The 22,534-nt window shown below is 34.7% G+C and overlaps 1 protein-coding gene across 2 annotated transcripts in view; it reads right to left on the bottom strand.

The window, feature by feature from the left end:
* LOC131160112 (nicastrin) overlaps positions 1–22,534 on the bottom strand; it is a 92,325-nt gene that overhangs the window by 55,821 nt on the left and 13,970 nt on the right. The window contains exons 2-6 of one of the 2 annotated variants that reach the window (XM_058115455.1): positions 12,127–12,240; positions 11,577–11,691; positions 10,059–10,141; positions 9,899–9,975; positions 9,352–9,429 (exon numbers count right to left, since the gene is read on the bottom strand). In XM_058115455.1, the coding sequence (XP_057971438.1) occupies positions 9,352–9,429; positions 9,899–9,975; positions 10,059–10,141; positions 11,577–11,691; positions 12,127–12,240 (467 nt within the window). Of the gene's footprint in view, positions 1–9,351; positions 9,430–9,898; positions 9,976–10,058; positions 10,142–11,576; positions 11,692–12,126; positions 12,247–22,534 lie in introns of both variants that reach the window. The other variant, XM_058115454.1, reaches the window with a different exon arrangement.

Raw genomic sequence — 22,534 nt, 5'->3', positions numbered from 1 at the left:
CCCTCTACAACCTCTCTGCTTCGAGATTTCATCTCAATCTGAGGTTTTTGTTTCAGATTTCAATTTTCATTTTTCAGTTTTAAGTTATTGCTGCACCTGCTGATTGTTCCTGTTCAATAAAAACAAACATGTCTGAAGGTGATTCAAAGGGGCAAAAAAACGATTTTGTTTGGAAATACATAAAAGAAGTTGATGGAGAAAAATATTTTAGATGCAAATTTTGTGATCAAAGTTGTAGTGGGACTACCACAAGATTTAAACATCATTTGGCAGGGACAAGTAAGGGAATGAAACCTTGCCCAAAAGTTCCTCAAAACATGAGAGATGAGTGCAAGATTGCTCTTCAAAAATTCCAAGAAAAGAAGGGTAAAAGAAATGAGCTTCTTGAAGAGACTAGGATGGGTCCAGGAGGAGGGACTCAAAGTGCTATGTCTCCATTAGTTAGAGATATTGAGCAACAGAATAGTAGACTGGCCTTAATCCTAGGGTTAGAGGTCCAATGAATAAGTTTTCATTTTCACAGACCAAACAATCCACTCTAAACTCAAAATGGAAGAAGAAAGAAAGAAATGAAGTGTGTAGGAAAGTTGGTTGTTGTGTGTTCAACAATGCTCTACCATTTGATGGATGACGTATATTGGCGTGTTATGGTGGATGGTATTGCTAATTACAGGCTAGGTTTGAAGCCTCCATCTATGCAAGAGATGAGGACGTGGATCCTTAAAGATGAAGTGAAAGGCATCGATGGCATGTTGAAAGACCACAAAAAATCTTGGAAGGAATATGGATATTCTATTGTGATTGATGGACGGATTGATGGGTGTTCAAGGGTCTTGATTAATTTACCCTTGATTAATTTCCTTGTGAATAATCCTGCTAGTACATGGTTTTTAAAATCCATTGATGCTTTTGATTCTATAAAAAATGGTAATTTGATGTTTAAGTATATGGATGAGGTGGTTGAGAAATTTGGTGAGGAGAATGTAGTGCAGGTGATAACTGATAATGTGAAGAACATGATAAATGGTGGAAAAAAGCATATGGAAAAGAGGGAGAAGCTCTATTGGACTCCATGTGCTGCACATTGTTTGGATCTCATGTTGGAGGATATTGCAAAATTGAAGATCCATGCAAGCACAATCCCAAAGGCTAAGCAAGTTGTGAAATTCATTTATAATCATTCCTATGTACTTGCAATGATGAGGAAGCATTTCACCAACAACAAAGAACTCATCTGCCTTGCGGTGACGCACTTTGCTATTGCATTTTTGACACTTCAAAGCATTTACAAACAAAAGCAAGGCCTTCAATCTATGTTCTCTACGGAGATGTGTTGCACTTCTACATACGTGAAAAAGCATGAAGGTATAAGGACTCGCTCAATAGTTTTATTTGACCAACAATTTTGGCCTCATGTGACTTATGTTATCAAGAGTGTTGTCCCTCTTGTGTGTGTTCTAAGGGAAGTTGATTCTGAGGAAAGACCAACCATGGGGTTTCTCTATGAGATGATGGATTCGGCGAAGGAAAATATTGCTGCAAATTTTTCTAGAAATACCAAGAAGTATGGACCCATTAGGATAAAAATAGATAATAGATGGACTCCACAACTTCATCACCCTTTATATGCTGCAGGATATTATTTAAATCCCCAATTGCGTTATAAGGAGAACTTATCTGATTGTGAAGAAGTGAAGAAAGGACTATTTGAATGCATGGATAGAATGTTTGACATATGAGGAGAGGCTAGCTGCAGACATCCAATTGGATTTGTTTGACAATGCACGAGGGGATTTTGGGACTTGAGTGGCTGTTGACTCCAGAATGTTGAGAAGCTCAGGTAAAAATAATATTTTAGTAAAAATTAGTTAATTAGTAGTACTCTATCGTTGTTTCTTCTTATAACTTGAAACTTAAACAGGTTTTTTTTTCTTTTGTAGCTGATTGATGGAAGCCTTTTGGGACAAAGACCCCAGAATTGACGAAGCTTGCTATTCGTGTTCTTAGCCTGACATGTAGTGCTAGTGGATGTGAAAGGAATGGGAGCACATTTGAACAGGTTCTTACTTCTTACTTCTTACAAATGCCATGTTATTATCGTTTCACTCAAATATGAAAATATCTTCTAATATCTAAAAATTTAAATGGCTTAAACTCAATTGTAGATTCATACAAAAAAAAAAATGAATAAATTAGAGCACAAAAGATTGAATGCTCTAGTTTACGTGAAGTACAACACCAAACTAAGGAAGAGAGCTCTAAGAAGAAGACAAAATTATGATCAAATATTGGTACCGGAAGTAGATTCAGATGATGAATGGATCACAGAGAAGGAAGAACCAATCCTCCCAAAAGATACTTCTTGGTTTCATGATGAAGATCTCCTAGATGTTGATGCTATTAGAGCTTTGCCCATGGTACCTTTTGAAGGAGATGATGCTCAAGCAATAGAAGCTTCTAGTAGCTCGCATTCTAATCTTCCTAGCAAAAAGAAGATTAATGATTATTGTGAGAACTTGAGTACATACATATTAATAGTCATTTTTGAATCTACTAATTTATAATTCTCCATTTCTCCTAACTCCTAACCTATAACTTTATTGAATATCTAGGCACTCAAGACAAAGGCAAAAGGCCAACATTGGTCACAATGGAGGAAGGCAATAATGTTGAAGTGAGAGAGGAGGAATTTATTAGTGGAAGAACTCCTACTATAGATGATTTTGATGAAGATGAGGACTTTGATGAAGATCTTGATAGTTCCCTCTGAACTTTGTTGATTTAGATTTAGATTCTTAGAAATTAGAATCTTGGATAATGAGACATTGTGATGCTTTAATTTGGCTTTTTCTCTTCTTTTTGTAAACTTATGGCTTATTTTTAACATGCATTGTTTGAGTTAGTTAGCTAAATTTGGCCTATATGATGCTTAAGAATTACGTTTTTATTTTTATCTCCATTATTCTAATTTTTTTTCTCATTTTTATACTATATATAAATTTATTTATTTATTAATTATTTTAAAAAATATAGTCCCAAAACGCTTATGCCTCAACATCTTCAGGCTTACACATCGCCTCGCAAAGGGTAAAACGCCTCGCCTTACACCTTCGCCTTTTAAAACATTGCTTTTCTCCATTATATTTGTGATTTTTTCACAATGTTTCCTTATTTTAAAAATATATCTAATATATTTACATTTTTTTACCTTAAAAACAAATTCTCGAAAGGCTTACACCTCGCCTTATGCCTTTACCTTTCAAAACATTGGTCCTAGCCATCCTAACACAAACTTTAAAAATAGAGAATAAATAAATAGGTACTAGAAACACAAGATTTTATAAGAGTTATCCAACTACCCAAAAAAAAAACACCCTTTCACCCATCTAGACACTTAGTCACCTTCTTTACCATAGGAGCCCAAAAGCCCACAAATGTGGGATTAGCACCCAGTGGAACCTCTAAGTACGTCAAAGGCCAATCAAGGGTAGAACACCCCACTAAAGGAGCAAACTCCAAAGATCTAGCACCTACTATAGATACCTACAATCCCACTTTTCCCTAAATTCACTTTTAACACAAACACAAAAAAAGTTGTAAAATGGTGAGCACATTCAAAATAGATCTCCCATGATCCTCTAAGAAGAAGATAGTATCATCGCTAACTCAAGATTAGACACAATGACCCTCTCACTATCCACTTGAATACCTATCTATCACTAACCCTGCTATCCATCGCCATATGAATAAATCCACTCAGACGGTCAGGCAACCAAGACAAACAAAATAGGGGACAAAGGACTTCCTTGCCTGACACCACTCAAAGCAGTAAACCACAACTTAGGCTCCCCATTGATAATAATAGAAAAGGAAGCATTGGAAAAACAACCCTTGTCTTTTTAATCAAGATGGCAAACCATCATGGCCATCAAAAATCTGCTTAGAAATTGAGAATTGCAAGGTAGGGTTTGTAATCAGAATCTGCATTGAAGGCAGCATACCTGTTGAGTCCCTTGCCTGCCTACACCAATTAATGGGAGAATTCTGGGTTTGGAATGCAGGAAACTTCCGATCCTCCTCAATTTGACCTTCAACTACTGGTAGCTACTGCTCCATCTGAGAAGATCCTCCTGTAACAGATTTGAAATTCCTCTTCCCACTCACCACAAAATAAAAACCTATCCAGACAATTAGCGGCGTCCCTCTCCCCATCGACTAACCAAGAAACTAAGCCATTACCCATTTGAAAGTCCCTTAATCCACACTCCCTAATAAACCTATCAAAATTACTCATGCTGGCAGTAAGACTCCCTCCCCCTTTTCTTCTATCTAGGGAACCTAACCACACTAAAATCTCAACCCCCCTCCCCCCCAACCCAGGCGAACAAAGCCCAAAAACCACATAAAGCTCCTCCCAAATAAATTATCCAATCTCAGGCCTAGAAGGACCATACATGGATGAAAGTATGAAACCTGCCACAGATCCCTACTTCCAATATCTAACAAAACAAACTAGTGAAAGAAACCCACTAAACCATCAACCTTACAAATGGAACAAATGTCCCAAATAATGATAATCCCACCCCACCTGATCCCCCAACAACCCCAAAAAGCCCCTTGCAAAGGAAGAAAATCCCATTCCTTAAACCTCTCCCCCCTCCCCAAAAAAAAAACTTTTTTCTGAAGCTTAGTTTCCTAAATAAAAACAATATCAGGAGCACTTCAACTCAAAACTTCCTCACATCCCCCTAGACCTCTCACATTCCAACTAAATATTCACAATTTAACTAATATACCCCCTTTATTTATACCCTTACCTCCCCACAATTGATAGATTAACTTATTCAACTCCTTTTGCACCTTTTTTTATTCTTCCTCTCATAGGTCCTAGGAGAAACCACCACCTTCAAAACCTCCCCTGATCACAACCTGAACACCCATCCCCTCAAGGAGTTCTTGAGGGTCACAGTTGTCCTTCTCACTCCCCAATAAGTAAAGGGCCAAGATATCCCCCTTAAAAGAATCCTCCCTCTGGCATACAATATTTCAGAAATTTCCAGCATATTAGGATTGGGTTGAATACCTTTTTGAGAATTTTGAGCCCTTATATTTTCCCTATTGATTCCATTACAGCATCATCCGCATCATTACCAGAGCCAAATATATCAGGGGCATCAATAGGATCACAATCCAAGTTAGATGGAACAGCAGTAGGACCACAATCCAAGTGAGAAAAACAAGCAAAAACATTTTCTACTTGATCATTTCTTTAATTGGAAAACACTAGTCTGTTCTTCTTTAGAGGAACCCCTGGTTCCATCATCCCCCATTTCCTCGCCATCTCCCACTTTCATACTGCAATCTGTAAATAAATTGCGATGTGAATTTAAAAATTCACCAACATCCCCCACCCCATTTTCAGCCATCAATTGATCCAGTAAAAGACCCTGATCATTATCACTTAAACTCCCCATATCTTCCTCTGATTCTACCACTTCCTTAACATCACAACCCCCCAAAATTTAAGACTTCTTGATTACCTGGTGTTCCTATTGCAGATAATAAAGCATGCATTGCTTGCTGTATAGAACATTATTCTGATTGTGTTCAAGACCTCTTGTATTATCAGCAACTTTTTGATTCTTTGATAATCAACATGACTGAAATCCATGAGTTCCCCCAATTCCTGACTCTAGCCAATGCAAGAACCCTTAAACCCTCATGAATTACATACCATCACTTCCCCCATCCCTATCACATCTTGCAAATCATGTTCAATTTCTAGTTCACTTCGTCTTCAATTCTTCTCGTGTTTTCAACAGATTCTCTGAACTCTGCAACAATCAGCGATATCTATCTGTAGCCCCTGAGCCTTGTACTTCAAAAATTCACAATCCATCTTCAAGGGATTTAGTCAACCCATTCTTACCTGAAAAGCCCGACCCCTCACCCATTAAATTATCCAAACCAACTGCTCCATCAGCTTCCACCTTATCCAGCCCAGTAAGAACCTTCTGGCCCAGTTTTGCATTACTAAAAAATCTAAGGCCCAAGACGCCCTTTCACAACCCAAGTTTTATGACCTACTCCATGGGCTCTACGTAAACCTCTTTGTTTTTCAACTCCAGCCCAAGATTTAGACCAATTCCGGCTTAAAACTCCTAAAATTTAGATTCCTACCTCGTCAACAATTCTACCTTCAAAACCCAAATCACTGATTTCTGCCCTGATATCTCACCACACCATCCCAACCAACATGTTCAGTTGCTCACTCGCCAGAAAACCTGAAACTAACAGTGTAGATTGACAAAGCACGTCAGCATAAGATAATATCTGGAAAACATTTTCCTTCTCCATTCCTCACAGCTGATGCTCTTGAACCACACTGACAACAGAACAATTCTACTCCCAGATTTCTGTTGGTCTCCACTTCCCTACCAGTGGAAAGCTTTGACAAAGCCCTCCAAAACTTGCACCAACTTTCTGCTTCTTTTCCTTCTGGAATTGTGACTGAAAAAATATCACCTTTTTTCCTTCACTTTTTCCAGACACAAGAAACAACCCCCTTGGTTGCACAGCAATTTAACAGTCACAAAACCCCCTTCATTCCTAAAAATTGGTCCTCCCGAACCCTGATCAAATTCACAAGGTCTAGACCAGAAATTGTTCATACAATTCAGCAGCCAATGAAATTCCATTGCATCCAACGGCAAGAAAGAAATACACCTACCAGCAAACCCCAATATGCACAAGCCAATCTTCAAATAATTCAAATTGAAAAGCTTCCCAACTGCTTTTAAATAGTTACAAAAGCCCATAATCAATGGATTTCCATATCAAGTAGTCAGGTGGAAAAATAATCGGAAAGAAGATTTTTCATTAGGACAAAAGAAATGCTGGAGTCAATGGAGGTTTCTGGAAGTTTGGACTTCCAATGATGGTTACCTCCCAAACACCACAACCCTGAACAAACAGAAAGCTATCAAAACAAAAACCAAATGACAATGAAGATCACCAATCTAAATCAATGGTGGGTTCTGGTACATCTCTCTCATATCATCTCTCACAACGCCTCTCACCTGAGGCTTAGAACAGTATCTAGGATTTCCTTTGGGTGTTAAAAAGGGTGAATAAGGTTAATTGTGAGGCTATTATACAGAGAATTTCCTCAAGAATTCATAATTGGACTTGCAGGCAGATGGTAATTGGTCAAAACTGTTTTAATGAGTATACAGGCCAATTGGGGATCTGCTCTTTCTGCCTAAATCTGTCATCAAAGCTCTGGAACAGAAGCTTAAGTCTTTTCTAAGGAAAGGAAATTTTATAGCTTTCCTATGTGGTATCTAATATTTTAAATTGAAATCCCAAACGAAATCCTCATATCCCTCCCCTTCCCACCATTTCAGCCTAGGATCAAAGATCTTAGATACTTTGCAATAAGGTTCCAATAGTTGCAAACCCCGTCTTGTCTGGAAACAATGGTGACCTAACCCAAAACTGATCAAAGTGCTTCAAATTACTCTCTTCTTGATCGGCAATATTCTTTAAATTTTGAGGAGCTTCCACCACCTAGCAGCTTTGAACCCTTCAAGGTCATAAACAGGGCTGCTCCAACCTCCCTCCCTGTACCTCTCCAAGCACAGAAACCTTTCCCACATGTTCCCAAGTAGCTTCTAATGAAGAAAGCCTCCTTCCACCCTAAAGAGCAGACCCAAAATATTCTTATCTAACGACAAAGCCCTGATCAAAAAGCCATAATCTGAAGCAAGACGCACTTGCTACCCAACTCTATTATTATACAAACAAATTATTACAATAAAAAAATAGAAATAAAGTAAAGAAAATAAAATTATTATCATTATCGTGTTACAGTAACGTAACATAATAGTTGAAATTTTGAAACCATACCACCCCCAACTATTTCCATGAATTTGATTATTAAGGGATGAATTTTTTAATTTATGATGTATGAATTTTTAGGACATGAACTTAGCTACACATCCTTAGTAGGCTTCTGTGCCGAAAACATGATTATTCTTCATCTATTGTCCATACAAAAGCCAAGGGTATAATAGTCATATTCTTGAGATGCGATTACTGTTTTGAACCAAACACTGACAAAGTCATCCTGCGTACATTCCTGGGCATTTTACAATGCAAACCAAAAAAAAAAATACTCCCATGTATTCCATTCCCAGGAATGAAATTCCTAAGAATGCCATTCCATGGGAGTATTTTTTATCTGTAAGCTAACGCCACCTAAGTGTTAGCATCTATTCAACAGCTATAAAGTGCAAACAAATGGCATGTAAATGAACTTCTAACAAGAATCATGACATAAGGAATTTCAATCAAGACAAAATATTTTGATCTCTTTATTTTGATTTTTCATGGTTGCTCATATGATTTACCATAGTTCTGAATCATCATCAGTCACAATAATATATCTCTCCCTTAAGAAATACACCTGTAGGTTGTGAATGAGGAACCGGAAAATGAAACTTTTAAATAAATAGAACCATCTCACCCTTTTATAAATGGTCACATTCCAGTATACCTTCAGGCTTCAGGACCATTGTCCAGTTCTGGTTCTAATCTCCCACTCACTCCAGAACCATCAAGGAACAAAAAAATCTGCCTAGAACCATGTAGTGTAAAAATCCTCTCGAAATCCCATCCCTGTTTCCCCAATCTCAATCATCAGTTTAGTGTCAGGTTTCCTTCAAAGACAAATGGGTCAGAACAACAACGCCCAAAGTTTCTACTTCTTCACAGATCGATCATGCTTTCTGGAATGCAACATTTATTCTATTTGATAGGGAAGCAATTCCCAACTCTGCACAAGCCACATCCATTCTCGGCAGCAACTCCTTTATACAACTTTTTACACAGGGATCAGTAACATTACTTCATTATGAAATTCCCCTCCCTCCTCTCTATGCCATCTAGTAGAGGCTCACAAGTCACTGCATTTGGTTTCTAAGTCACCATATATGCTGAAGCAAAAAATATAATAGATTGCAAGTAAACAACCCAAAGAATAAAAATTTATTGAAGTCTTCTTTGCATAAGCATCTAAACTTGTGTGGAAATGTGTAAGGGACTGGCAATCAGGTAGTACAGTTTTGGTTCCAAGGTTCAAAGTCATTAGTAACAGTTTTGGCTCTGGTTCTACCCTTTGAAAGGATGGAACTAAAGAACCGTATTCAGGATCTGAAACAAGACCATACCCTCAGTTTCTAAAAATAGACCCCCCGGAATAATTTACAATGTAAAACACAGTCCATTGCATCAATCAATCATACCAGCAAAATCATGCCAAATTTCAAAGAAATTGGAGACAATGCATACCTCCTGCAGGGGCACTGTGCTCTCTTCAGAGAGTAAGAATATAGGAAAATTGTAAGTATTCCACATTATACCAGAACCCTGCAAATAACAACGACAAATGCTTTAGTTCCTCTAGGGAAGAAATAGAAATCCTATGACAACTAAGATCAACAAATGTATGGTGTCATCAAGAAATTAACTTCTTTAATACTTTTAAATCATTTATCTTTTTCATATATATATATATATATATATACACACACATATTTGTATAACAATCTCACATGATCAAATCTAACAATCAGATATTGTTATACCCCTTTGGAGAACATAAATCCAAATTTCATACCGACTCGAATCAGTTATCCCATTTTAAACACTCCCAACAGTTGAAAAATAATGTTCAAAAACAGTTGATGATTATCAACAAAAATTATACTATTAAGAATCAATGACCACTATAAATGAGACAAAATAACAGAGAGAATAATTAGTTAGTGGCTGACAAAGACTTTAACCGGTGACTAGAACTTTAAAGAGTCTTTTCCAGAATCAATCCATAACATACAGTTGGATTCCACTCATAATCGATGCTACGGTAAGGAGCAAACTTGGCTTGAGGAAACTTTTCATCAGGAGAGAATCCTACAAAGATGAGAAAATTCCAGGTTTAATAGCATCCTAGTGAAATATATTCCTAAAACAAAGAATGGGAACTGCATTATTACCTTTTAATTTACCTACACTTTCAGCTCTGGATTCAACTAAAACGCCACCTACATTCTTAGAAAAATTTGAATCACTTGATATTCTGCACGAAAAAAAAAAAAAAAAATAGTATCATTTAAAATCTATTGTACACTTACATTATGATATCACTTAATGGCAACAACAACGATGACAAACAGAAGAACAACAAAGCACATCGATACAGCACCATCCTTGACACATTATTTGCTGCACCTAAGACAAATTTGCACCATCCATACATGTATTAATAAAACATACATCTACAGAATTCTGGCACCTCCATTAATGAACTGCAATTGGAGGATAATAAGATTCCAGACAACATATTCAGTCCAGTTTACTAGAAGATGATCCAGTCCCATACGAAATGCGATATGTCATGACCAATATCAGACAACAAAATGCACTCACTCCCCCACATCTGTGTACAAAAATAAAAAAACAAAAATAAAATAAAAATAAAAATTTGATGATCTACCCCCCCCCCCCCCAATCTTACATTATATATGATTAAAAGCCATTGTTACCAAAAAATTAAAGAAAAAAAAAATTCCAATAACAAATCAAGTGAAACTCCCTGCCCATAGGCAGGGGTGGGACACAGTTGAATGTTTTTGGCCTTTGAAGTTTCAACACATTAAACGAGTGGGCTTGAATACGAATGGGCTCAGCACATTTCGACTCGTTACAGCCTCAGCTGGAGCTTGTTTAATATGCTTGAATTAGAATCATTTATGGGATAGTTTAATACAGTCTAATTAGGCTTGATAGACAGTAGTGAGTTTAAAAGTAGGGACTGTGCAAAGAATTATTTAGCTCAAACTCCAAAACATGAATTTAGTGATAAGACTAACACTCAAGGCCAAAAAGAGTGTATTAGTAAGAGCCATTTTTCATCTTTTTGCCTAACAAAACCTCTCCTCTCTCAAAATGAGAGGTTTCAAAAGGTAAATTTAGCGATGGGGCAAAAAAAATTTTAAGGGATCATTAGTAAGAGCCACTTTTCACCTTTTTGCTTAGCAAAACCTCTCTTCTCTCAAAATGAGAGGTTTCAAAAGGATCAAACTGTTAGTAAGCATCTCGGTAGCTCAGCTCAATAAGGTACATGAGTTCATTCATTTGCATAATAAACAAACTAGAGCAAGTATATTAAAGCTCAGTCTGAGCTCGAATCAAGCTTGAGCTCGGCTAATGACCAAGCTTGAGCATGGCAAGGCTAGGCTCGGCTCATTTGCGATCCTAATTTTCACATGTATGCCAGCCCACCCCAAAATGTTTTTTCACATAATAAAACTATAATAGACAACAGATACTTATAAAATGAAAAAAGAGAACAGTCCATAAACATTTGATTGCTAAGTTCCAAAATAATTCTATGTAAATAGAACATAACATTTAACATAGATAGCTAACCAAGTCCAAAATTTTAAAAATGAATTTTTTTTTTAAAAACATAAATCTTAGAACATCAAAATAAAAAAAGGGGTTATGCATGCCTACTAAAGAAGCTCGGCATTTCATCTATTGACAATAAAAGTGCAGAAGACTGAGACAGCGATATAGCATTCCTAAATCTTATAATTGGAGCCACAACTGGAGCACGTCCCGGACCTGCAAACACATATCAAAATATATTAGACCATGATAGAGCAACAATATTTAAAGCAAATATCTATAGCACCAAAAATCTAATAGATGAGACCGATTCCTGAAATGCCTTTCTGGATATTCCTCAATGTCCCTCACGGAACGTGAGAAGCAGATAATTATTCATCTGTTGAGAGAGATATTGAGCGAGATCACGAATTCTCACTATTTCTTAGATTCATGGACCCAATTCAATTCAGTGGGATCTTTCATTCACATTTTTTTTCACCAAGAACATTTTATAAAACTCTTTGGGAACAGTGATTTTTGGAATCGAGCAGCAGTCATAACGGATGTCAGGGCAATCCAAAGGAAATTATGCATTGCTTTTATATATATATAAGAGAAAGTGCAAGTAAAACTTTTCTTTAAAATATGCAATCCTAAAATAAAACTCACTAGAACATCCAATCTCCCCGGAAATATTGAGTAGCCGTACGCAAGGATATCCATCAACAACCATATACATTGACTTCTCAAGATCAGGAACTGATTTAAATGAATTGATTGCTCCTGCAGCTGCCAAAAATTATTTTAAAAAATAAATAAATAAAAATAATAATAACAATAAAAATAATAAAAAAACTGCATAAAAACTAGAAACAAATCCACACAAAAGCTCCTCTTGAAAACTAAAGCAAACACTCAAATTAGAAATCTACACCGCAATTGCCAAAAAAATGGCATACAACAAAACGAATTCTTTTTTTATAGGAAAAGAAATTCATTAATAAAAAAGAGAGAGAATTACAAACCATAGGGGTGAAGACGTGGTCCAAGATCAACAAAAACCAATTACAAAAGGCAGATCTCCAATCCTTTTGGAGATCAAACAGTGAAATCCCTCAAAAAATTCCCAAACCCTGCGTTTGGGAGCATGGGTTTCAGACCTTATATTTGGATTTGAGTGGATTCAGACAAATTTCAATCCACTTTTATATTGCATCTTATCCAAATCCAATACAACTCCAAATCCAAGACGTCTCCAAACATAGGGAAAGAGTGCCAAAGAAAAAGCGAGGTAAACAACTCTATTGCATAACAAATGGAAGATGCTGTTTTGGAATTAAAAATCCTAGCATTTCTCTCGAGCAATAAAGTTCAAAGAATAGAATGCACTAAACAAGTCCACAAAACCAGCCCTTTTTAGCTTCTCCTAGAACAGGACAAGCAGTCATCAATACCCACAGTTCACCAAATATAGAGAAAAGGGCAACCCAAAGCTATCTAGCCACCTGAAATGTAGAAAGAGATATGTATTGATCACTAGACTCTATACGCATCAGGCAAATACTGGATATTGGGGCTGATGGTTCATGGCTGTAGAGAGTCTCCTAATTTGCATGTAACAAGTCATTCTTATTAATCATGTTAAGAGTTAAAATCCTAACAAATGCTCTGATATCAAAAAGGAACCTTGGCCCAATTTAGTTGTGGAGAACTATTTTCATCTTCCATTTTAGTTTTTCAAAGAACTCCGCTTGTGATGCGCTTAATGTACTCATCTTTTCACACACAGCCAGTCCTAAGTCCGGGTAACGGAGGAGGGTTCCGTTAGGTAGCTAACAACTAGCGTAAAACTTGTTAGATCATTATGATATGAATCCTTACCAACTCTTTGCTGGGACGTCCCCTGCGAACGACGCATTTCACTTATACCACCCGAGTGTAGCAAAAAGTGGGTGAGAGTGGGCTAGGTAGTCACCCCAAAGCAACGTGTCATGTCGGCACCTGGGTACGGTGTCAAATATGGGAGGGTTCCCGTATCATTCTGGACGTGGACAGGTATAGAAGTTAGTTTAGGAGACTAGGATTAGATTAGCAACTTGGAATATAGGCACACTTGTAAGTAAAAGCATGGAAATTGTGGACACAATGATTAGAAAAAAATTAATCTAATCTATCTTCAAGAAACTAAGTGGGTGGGGGAGAAAGCTAAAGAAATTAAAAAATCAAAATTTAAACTTTGGTACATTGGAAAAGAAAAACATAAGTTTGGGGTAGGAATTATTATAGACAAAAACTTAAAAGATAGCATTGTAGATGTCAAAAGAGTAGGGGATAGAATTTTAAAAATCAAGATGTTCTTAGGCCAAAAGATAATAAATGTTACTAGTGCTTATACTCCTCAAGTAGGCTTAGCAAAAAAACTTAAGAGACACTTTCGCAAAGATATGGATAGTATCATAGAAGGCATATCAGGGAAACTGGGACTGAGAAAATATTCATAGGAGCAAATCTGAATAGACATGTTGGAAGGGATAATAAAGGTTATGAGAAGATAGGTGGAGAATATGGATATGGAGACAAAAATAAGCCTAGGGAGAAGATCTTAGACTTCACCATGTCATATGATTTTATTACAATGACTACTTGCTTTAAGAAGAGAGAAGAACACTTAATAACCTTCAAAAGTAGACAGGATAACAGTCAAATAGATTTTTTTCTTAACTAAGAGGGTAGATCGTTTATCATGTAAAGATTCTAAAGTTATCCCAGGTGAAAGCTTAATAACACAACATAGAGTTCGTGTAAGATATATACATTAAAAAAATGCAAAAGAAAGGATAAAATAAACCAGTGTAAGAGAACTAAGTGGTGGGACCTAAAGGTAGAACCATAGAAAATATAATAAAATTTAAAGATAAAATGATCAAAGATGGAGATTGGACTATAGAGGATGGTGTAGTCACAAACACTCTTTGGAGTGGGATAACTAGCTTTATTAAAAAGATAGCGAAAAAGATTTTAGGCGAGTCAAGAGGAAGATTCTCGAATAGCAAAGAAAGTTGGTGGTGGGATCAAGATATCCAAAAAGCTATAAAGACAAAAAGAATTTAGTATAAAACTTGGCAAAAATGTAAAAGCATGGAAAGCTGTGAAAAGTATAAAAAGGCGAGAAAAGATGCAAAAAAGACAGTTAGTGGAGCTAAACATAGTACATATAATAATTTGTATGCTAGACTAGATACAAAAGATGGGGAAAGAGACATATTTAAACTTGCTAGAGCTAGAAAAAGAAAGTTTAAGGACCTAGATAATGTAAAATGTATAAAAAGGAGAGGATGATATTGTCTTGGTTAAGGAAGAAGGCATAAAAGAAAGATGACGAAGTTACTGTAGTAAGTTATTTAATGAAAACCAAGTAGAAGGCTTAAACATAGAATTGACAAATGAGGAAAAGACTAAAAATATGAGATTTATTCGTAAGATTAGAGTTAATGATGTTAAGTTTGCACTAAAAAATATGAAAAATGAAAAAGTTATAGGACTGGATAACATCCCAATTGAAGTTTGGAAATGCTTAGGTGATAATGGAATTATATGGTTAACTAATTTATTTAACACAATTATGAAAACTAAGAAAATGTCAGACGAGTGGAGGAAAAACACTTTAATACCTATATACAAAAATAAAGGAGATGTTCAAAATTGTAACAACTATCATGGAATTAAACTTATAAGTCATACAATGAACTTGTGGGAAAGAATAGTTAAACAATGATTAAGACTAGAAATAAAGATCTCTGAAAATCAATCTGGTTTTATGCTTGAGATCTACTACAAAAGCTATATATATCTTTTAAGAAGATCAACGAAAAATTTAAAAGAAAAGTAGAGGGACTTGCATATGGTATTTATTGACTTAGAGAAAGCGTATGATAGGATACCTAGGGAAGTTCTATGGTGGGTTTTAGCAAAAAAGGGTGTACGTAGTAGCTATACTGATGTCATTAAGGATATGTATGATGGAGTAATGACTAGTGTTAGAACTATAGGTGGAGAGACTAGAGAATTTCCAATCACAATAGGTGTACATCAAGGATCTGCTTTGAGCCCTTACCTTTTTGCTTCAATGATGGATGAACTGACTAGGAGAATCCAAAAAGAGGTTTCATGGAGTATGTTGTTTGCAGATGATATTGTCTTGATTGATGAAACTAGGGGTGAAGTAGAATCTAAGTTAGAATTATGGTGAGAAGCTTTAGAATCTAGAGGTTTTAGGATAAGAAGAAATAAGATAGGATATATGAAAAATAATTTTAGTAATAATAGAAGGAATATTGGAGGCAAAGTTAAACTTGATAATGAAAAAATCAATAGCACTAGTAGACTTTGATACCTTGGATATATTATGCAAGCTAAAATAAAAATTGAAGAAAATGTAATACATAAGAATTAAAGCAGAGTGGGTAAAATGGAAAAGTGCTTCGAGTGTGCTTTATGATCGTAGAATACCCTTAAAATTAAAAGGGAAGTTTTATGAGCGGTTGTAAGACCAGTTATGCTATATGGATCAGAATTTTGGGCAACTAAGAAACAACATATCCAAAAAGTAAAAGTTGTCGAGATGAGAATGCTTGGATGGTTGAGTGTATAACGTTAAAAGATAAATTAAGAAATGAGCATATTTGTTGTTTGTTCAGCGTAGCTCCTGTAGACAATAAGATAAAGGAGGGACGACTCAAATGATTTGGGCACTTGCAACGTAGGTCACATACTGTATCAATGAGGAAGAATGAATTAGTTACTGTGAGAGGCAGTAGAAGGGGTAGGGGTAGACTTAAAATAACTTGAAATGAGATAATGAGTAAGGATTTAAAAGCCCTGATTTTGATAAAGAAAATTCTCCATGATCGCATAAATTGGCGAAAAAGGATTCATGTAGTTGACTCCACCTAGAGGGACTGAAGGCTTGGTTTTTTCTATTGTTGCTGTATTTTAGTATTTCAAAGAATTATAGAAATGCCAAATCAATTTTCAATATTTTCAAAATTTGTATTAAAAATGTAGAAAATAAAGCATTTGTTTAGTTGTAGAGATAGATTTTAATTTTCATTTCTAAATTTCCAAATAATTACAAAGTCACACCTTGTTTTCCAATTTTCTAAAAATTATATACAAAATAAAAAATCATTAATAATAATAATAATAATAATAATAATAATAATAATAATAATAATAGGATGTTTTCCAACTTCCCTATACAAAATTCAAAAATTAGAAAAAAAAAAAAAAATAGTAGCACTTTTATAATTAGTTGAAAAAATGGAAATGAAAAAAAAAAACTATTTTTCACAAGTGAGTCGTGCCAAAAAATTTTATATTTTTCCAATTCTTTTATACTAATATTGCACTTGCACAATTGAAAAATAAGCTAGATTTTTGTAGCTCTTCAAAAAACAAAAAATAAAATAAAATAAAAATTCATTCTCCATAACTATACAGGCCCTTAGCATTCCAAATGACATTTTGCAAATGAAAAAAACGAGAGAGTAAAAGTTTCATTGAATGAAGAAAGAATGGCTTTAAAGAAAAAGAATTAGATGTATCCCCAAGCAAAGCACTCATGTCACGCCTCATTTGGGGAATAAGGAATCCAAGACTCTCAACAAATAGTAAGCTTATCAACCTAAACTTTTATATTAAGGCACCTAAAGAAATGGAAATCTTAAGAGACCCCCCCCCCCCCTTTTCTGAAAGGGAAAAACAATAAGGTATGTGATTGGAGCATTATGAATGAAGGACAATCTTAAAAGGCGAGTGACCAAAACCCCCAAACAAAACCTCACCCACCCAAAGATCCTCCCAAACCAAATCTTATTTCATTAGCAACTTTGAACCAAGTAAGATGAAAGAACAAATAAGCAACCTAAGATACGAACTTCCATGGGCTCGCATGGGAAACACTATCTTTATTTTCTCATCCCTTCTGATGAACTTTATACTTCATATAAACTTATCCATAGAAAATAGCCTCTATAGGGAACCTCCATAACTATTTCCCAATCGGAGAGATCTTTTCAGACACGAAAAACCCCCTTATGATATATGTACCCTACTCAAATGATTCATATCCCAACTAACAAGATGATCCCTTGTATTAACACCCATACCAAACTATAGGGAGTCTTTCATAAGCCTCTCCAATGTCTTAGCAACACTCATAGGTCTAAAAAGGGATAAGAAGTCTAAAAAGGGATAAGAATAAATAGAAATATTAGAAAAAGAAGCATTAATGGGAGTAATATGACCCTCTGATATTAAAATAAAACATTCAGGCAGAACTCAAGGCTCAAATAGAAATAATTTGTTCGACTCTTACTCGATGCATATACTCTCAATCACTGCACCAACAAAATTTTTAAATATTCTTATGCAAAGAAGGTAAATATTGAAGAATAAGTGTTTTCCCCGAAAGATTCAAATATGACACATTAATGAACAAAAATTTAACTTCATATATTCAAATGACAAGATTTGCATTAGTTAAAACTTAGAACCACAACCCCAAGGGAGCTTCCAAAGTTCGTAAACATATTTCTTTATAGCACATAAATGTGGAATGTCACCCAACTACCTAAAAAAACAAACATGCCTACCCATTAAAAGCAAGGAATGTCTCACAATAATGAGTCTAGACCAATCGCCTAGCTCATATATCCCAACAAACAATCATTGGATTGACCTTCATCTAAACTATGTTTTTCCAAACAAATGCATGCCTTATGACATACAAAAGTAATGCATAACAAAGTGAGATCATGTATAATGGCATGAATCAACAAGACCAACCAAGATAAGTCGTTGTTTAGAGGCTCAACCCCTGTCACTAGAGCTACTTGTAATGCCTCTGAGCCAAGCCCACTAGCCCAAGAACTTTTGGATTAATCAACTAGCCCAAAATGGATAGGCCAAATCGATTGGCAATAGGTTGCCCAAGCTTATGGGCATCCCTTCGACCACTAATGTAAGACAGGGACTTGGGAGATTGGGGGAAGGAGGGGAAGGAAGGAGTATTTGTGTGGCCTATAAACATATGGCCAAACTACAACCACATCCCTTGGCTTAAGAATTTTGGGCTAGCATATCAACCCCAAAGTACAATGTTGCACAACAAGGTAGTTGTGCATTTTAGGGGGCAAAATCATGATTCCCCAACTTCCCAATCCCACATCAATTATGGAGAGGAATCTTGCATGGATTATAAGCTAGGAAAAGCCTCATATCAAGCAATTTGGCTCTATGATTTTTGGTCTTGTGGAGTTGTTTAGAAGTTCTTGGGTTACCGGGCTTAGCTTGGGGCATTATATTATATTTCAGAGCTCATCCCAAGCTCCAAACAAGCTCAAGCTGTTTGCGCTTGGCTAAGAAATTCCAAACTAATTCAACAGTCCACAGCTATTATATCACTTCAGTCACTTTTATAGTGGTTGAGACTTGATTAAGGACATATGGTAAAAAGGGACTGCTCTATGTAGTGGAATATCTCATTGATACAAAATTAAAACAGGAAAATAAAAAGAAGGAAACAAAACTGAAAATGAAAGTAAAATGATGACGTACCTACCACTCTTCTGCAGCTGACCTGCTTACAGCATTTACTACGGATAAGAATCTATTCCTTTTTTACAAATTATTATAAATAGTTCAGTTCTCACAACAAATTTCAAAGAAAATGATAATAGATTCCAGTGTGGCTTTCTATGATTGGTATAACCAATTGTAGATGCAGAAGAAAGTAATATCAAGGGAATCTTGTTCTGGCTTTTTGCCATTTAAGTTCATTAAAACTTAATAAATGCATTGTGTATATTGTATAGTCACAAAATATGAAAATATATAAGTTGTTCACAGACTGCTCAAGCCAAGTTATACTAAAGATTTTATTTTATACAGAAATTTATATTAAAGAAATATTGTGGATAAAACCTTTTACAAATTTGCTGAAGAGCGTTGGTCTCTTTGATCTTATACTATCCCCAACCTCTCTTATATTTATTTTCTTTATCTCCCTCTATTTCTTTCTCTTTAAATTTTAACATCCACTTCTTCCTAAATCTTGCCCTTAATTCTCCAACGCCACTCCCTGCTCACCATCCCACCCCCACCCCCCCCCCCCCCCCCCAAAAAAAAAAAAAAAACCATATTTCCCTCTTCCATTTCTCCATATTTATACTTATCTAGGTTAACCCAAAAAAGGCCCATGTCAAGCTTCATCCCTCGACTAGCAATCTGAGCCCCTGTTTGGAACTACTTAAAAAATAAGTATTTTTTGCAAAAAGTACTTAAAATAAGTTATTGTGCAAAAAAGAGTTGTTTGGATTGCACCCAAAAATGTAACTATTGTGAGAAGTACTTTTCCAAAACTACTTCTTTGGAGCAAAAATAAGTACTTTGAGAAGCAATCAGGGATTACTTTTGGCTACTTATAAGTAGCTATCTTTCATAGGCAGTGGCAAACATGTAAATTTAAACAATTTATGAGCAGGAAGGTTATTTTATTAATTAATAATTAATGACAAATTATAAAAATATAATTATTAATATTATAAACATAAAAATAATATTTTTATAGAAAAAAGGTAATAATATTAATAAATTAAAAACAATGTTATTAGATATTATCATTATAAATTAATAAAATATTATTTTTAATTATAAATAAAAATCATATATTGTTTTATTTAATAGAAAATTTTAAAAATGTGAACTAAAAATGTTAAATTAAGACAAATATTAATTATTTTTTAATTCAAAAACATTTAAAATTTTAATTAAATACATTAATAATAAAATTTTAATTGAAAATTTAATTAACATGTTAATCAAAAAAATATTTAAATTTTTCATAACTTTTTGTTTATAACCTATTTATACAAATATGGTAAAGTGGCCCTAAAAAGTGAAAGTGAGAATGTTGACTTGAGTGACAAACAATGGTGAGAACCCTATGCCCCGAAAACCTAAAGGTTCCTCTGCAAGGTTCGACCACAAAAGGTGAGTCGGGGCCTAAGATCAAGCCGAAAGGCGTAGTCAATGGACAACAAGTGAATATTCCTATGCTACCCCTTGTTGGTCTGAAGGGAAAATTTTAATTAATTTTTTTAATTACATAATATTAATTAAAATTGCTACATAGTTTAATAATTATAAAATATTTAAATTGTAAATTAAAATTTGAATCGAAAATTTCAATTACTTTGTGAATTAGACAATATTTAAAATGTTAATTAACATGAATATTAATTAACTTTTAACTAAAAATAAGTTTTTAATTATAAATATTGATTAGAAAATATTAATTAAAAATGTTAACATAAGTAATAATTAATTTTTATGCAGTGTAATATATAAATTATATGTTGAAATATAATAATATTAGTCATATAATAATAATATATATTCCCACAACACTTGCAATAAAAGTGAATATCCAAATAGTACTTATATTCAGCACTTTTTTACGCACAACCAGTGCTTGTGACTTTCAGAACTTCTACAATTCAGCACTCATTATAAGATTTTTAATGTGCTATGGATCCTATTTGTTTGGTAAAGGTAATTGATTTTATATTGGTTGTTAAATGCAATAAGCAGAAAAGTATATTTCTTTTTCATTTTTCATTACTTTACAACCATAAACATAAACAGATTATTGATTAACCATGTTAGATTTCCACAATATCTAAAAGCTTAAGCTATTTGGTTTTGGGCCAAAAATGTATATCAAGCCTTGAAACTTCCCTTCACGATCAATCCAACTGCATGTGCAGTGATAAACAAATGATAAATAACACCCACTACAGGGAGTAAGATAGTTTTTTAACAATTATAAAATAAATGCAGGCAACAAAACTAAAACCTAGGACCTCCTAGCAACCTTGACTCTCATATCATTTTAGATATCCACTCTAACTAAAAGCTTAAGCTGTTTGGTTGTGGGCCAACAATGTACATCAAGCCTTAACAAATCATTCAAGTGATTAATATATTAGTGAAACAAAACAGATTAGACCTATAAAATGGTATCTATCATTAATATTCTATTAGGCACATAAAATATATGATACATTTAAAAAGTTACATTATATTATCATTTGAAGTCTCCCAAATCAAATAAATGTAGACCAAGAAGTTCTATTGCATAAGTTATAAAATTTCAGTATCATACTCATAAAACTCTAAATTTAAAAAAAAAATGAAATTGAAAAGTACTGGAAAGAAATAATATTAACAAAATAAATTCAGCGTTTTGCTTTATTCATTTATTTCTTCATTTCTCAGTGGCTTAATGCTTATGGAGTAAGCTTTGTTGTTTGCTAGAAGAAGCAAAAGAAAACGAAGGTTTTGTGGCAATGTGCAGTCTTTGCAGTTATAAGGGTCATATGGCTGGAGAGGAATGCCTGGATCTTTTGGGATCGTGCTTCATCCATAGATCTGATTTGAGGGACAGGATTGCGTCTCTTTTTGGTGTTGACTACTAGTGCTTTGGTAGTACTGCCTTCTCTGTTATTTAGTGTGATTGGTTGGCAGTTTAGTTTCTTGCTTTTGCTTTTTGTAATTTCTAGCTTTTGTTTTGATTTCCTTTTGCTTTTCGAGGAAGTTTTATCCTCTAATCCTCTTTGTAACTCCTTTCAGTAGTGATTTTCTTCTTTTTATACTAAACAAATAAATAAAATAAATCGTGGTTTAGGGCTACTAGGGATTTTTTAGATCAAAAAAAATGTATTAAGTGAGAAATGCATTACAACCAAGAAAGGGCAAGAAATCCTTAGAAAGAGGGCAAAAAATGAAATAAATAAATAAAGACAAAGAACAAAATAAATCTAACAGAAAACCAAGAAATTCCCTTCTCCAAAACTCATCTAATTACAAACCATCATTGCAGAGAAACTCATTGGCCACATCAATCTCTTCCTCCAGCATAACTCCCCATTGCTTTTTCTCCTTACTGTTACAAACATTTTCATCCATATCCCCCTTTTGAACATTAACACCTGCATGCAATGCTATTTGATGAGAA

Source organism: Malania oleifera, chromosome 7, assembly GCF_029873635.1.
Source record: "Malania oleifera isolate guangnan ecotype guangnan chromosome 7, ASM2987363v1, whole genome shotgun sequence".
In the NCBI taxonomy this organism is placed as follows: Eukaryota; Viridiplantae; Streptophyta; class Magnoliopsida; order Santalales; family Ximeniaceae; genus Malania; species Malania oleifera.
This window is presented reverse-complemented; position numbering and strand designations above follow the sequence as displayed.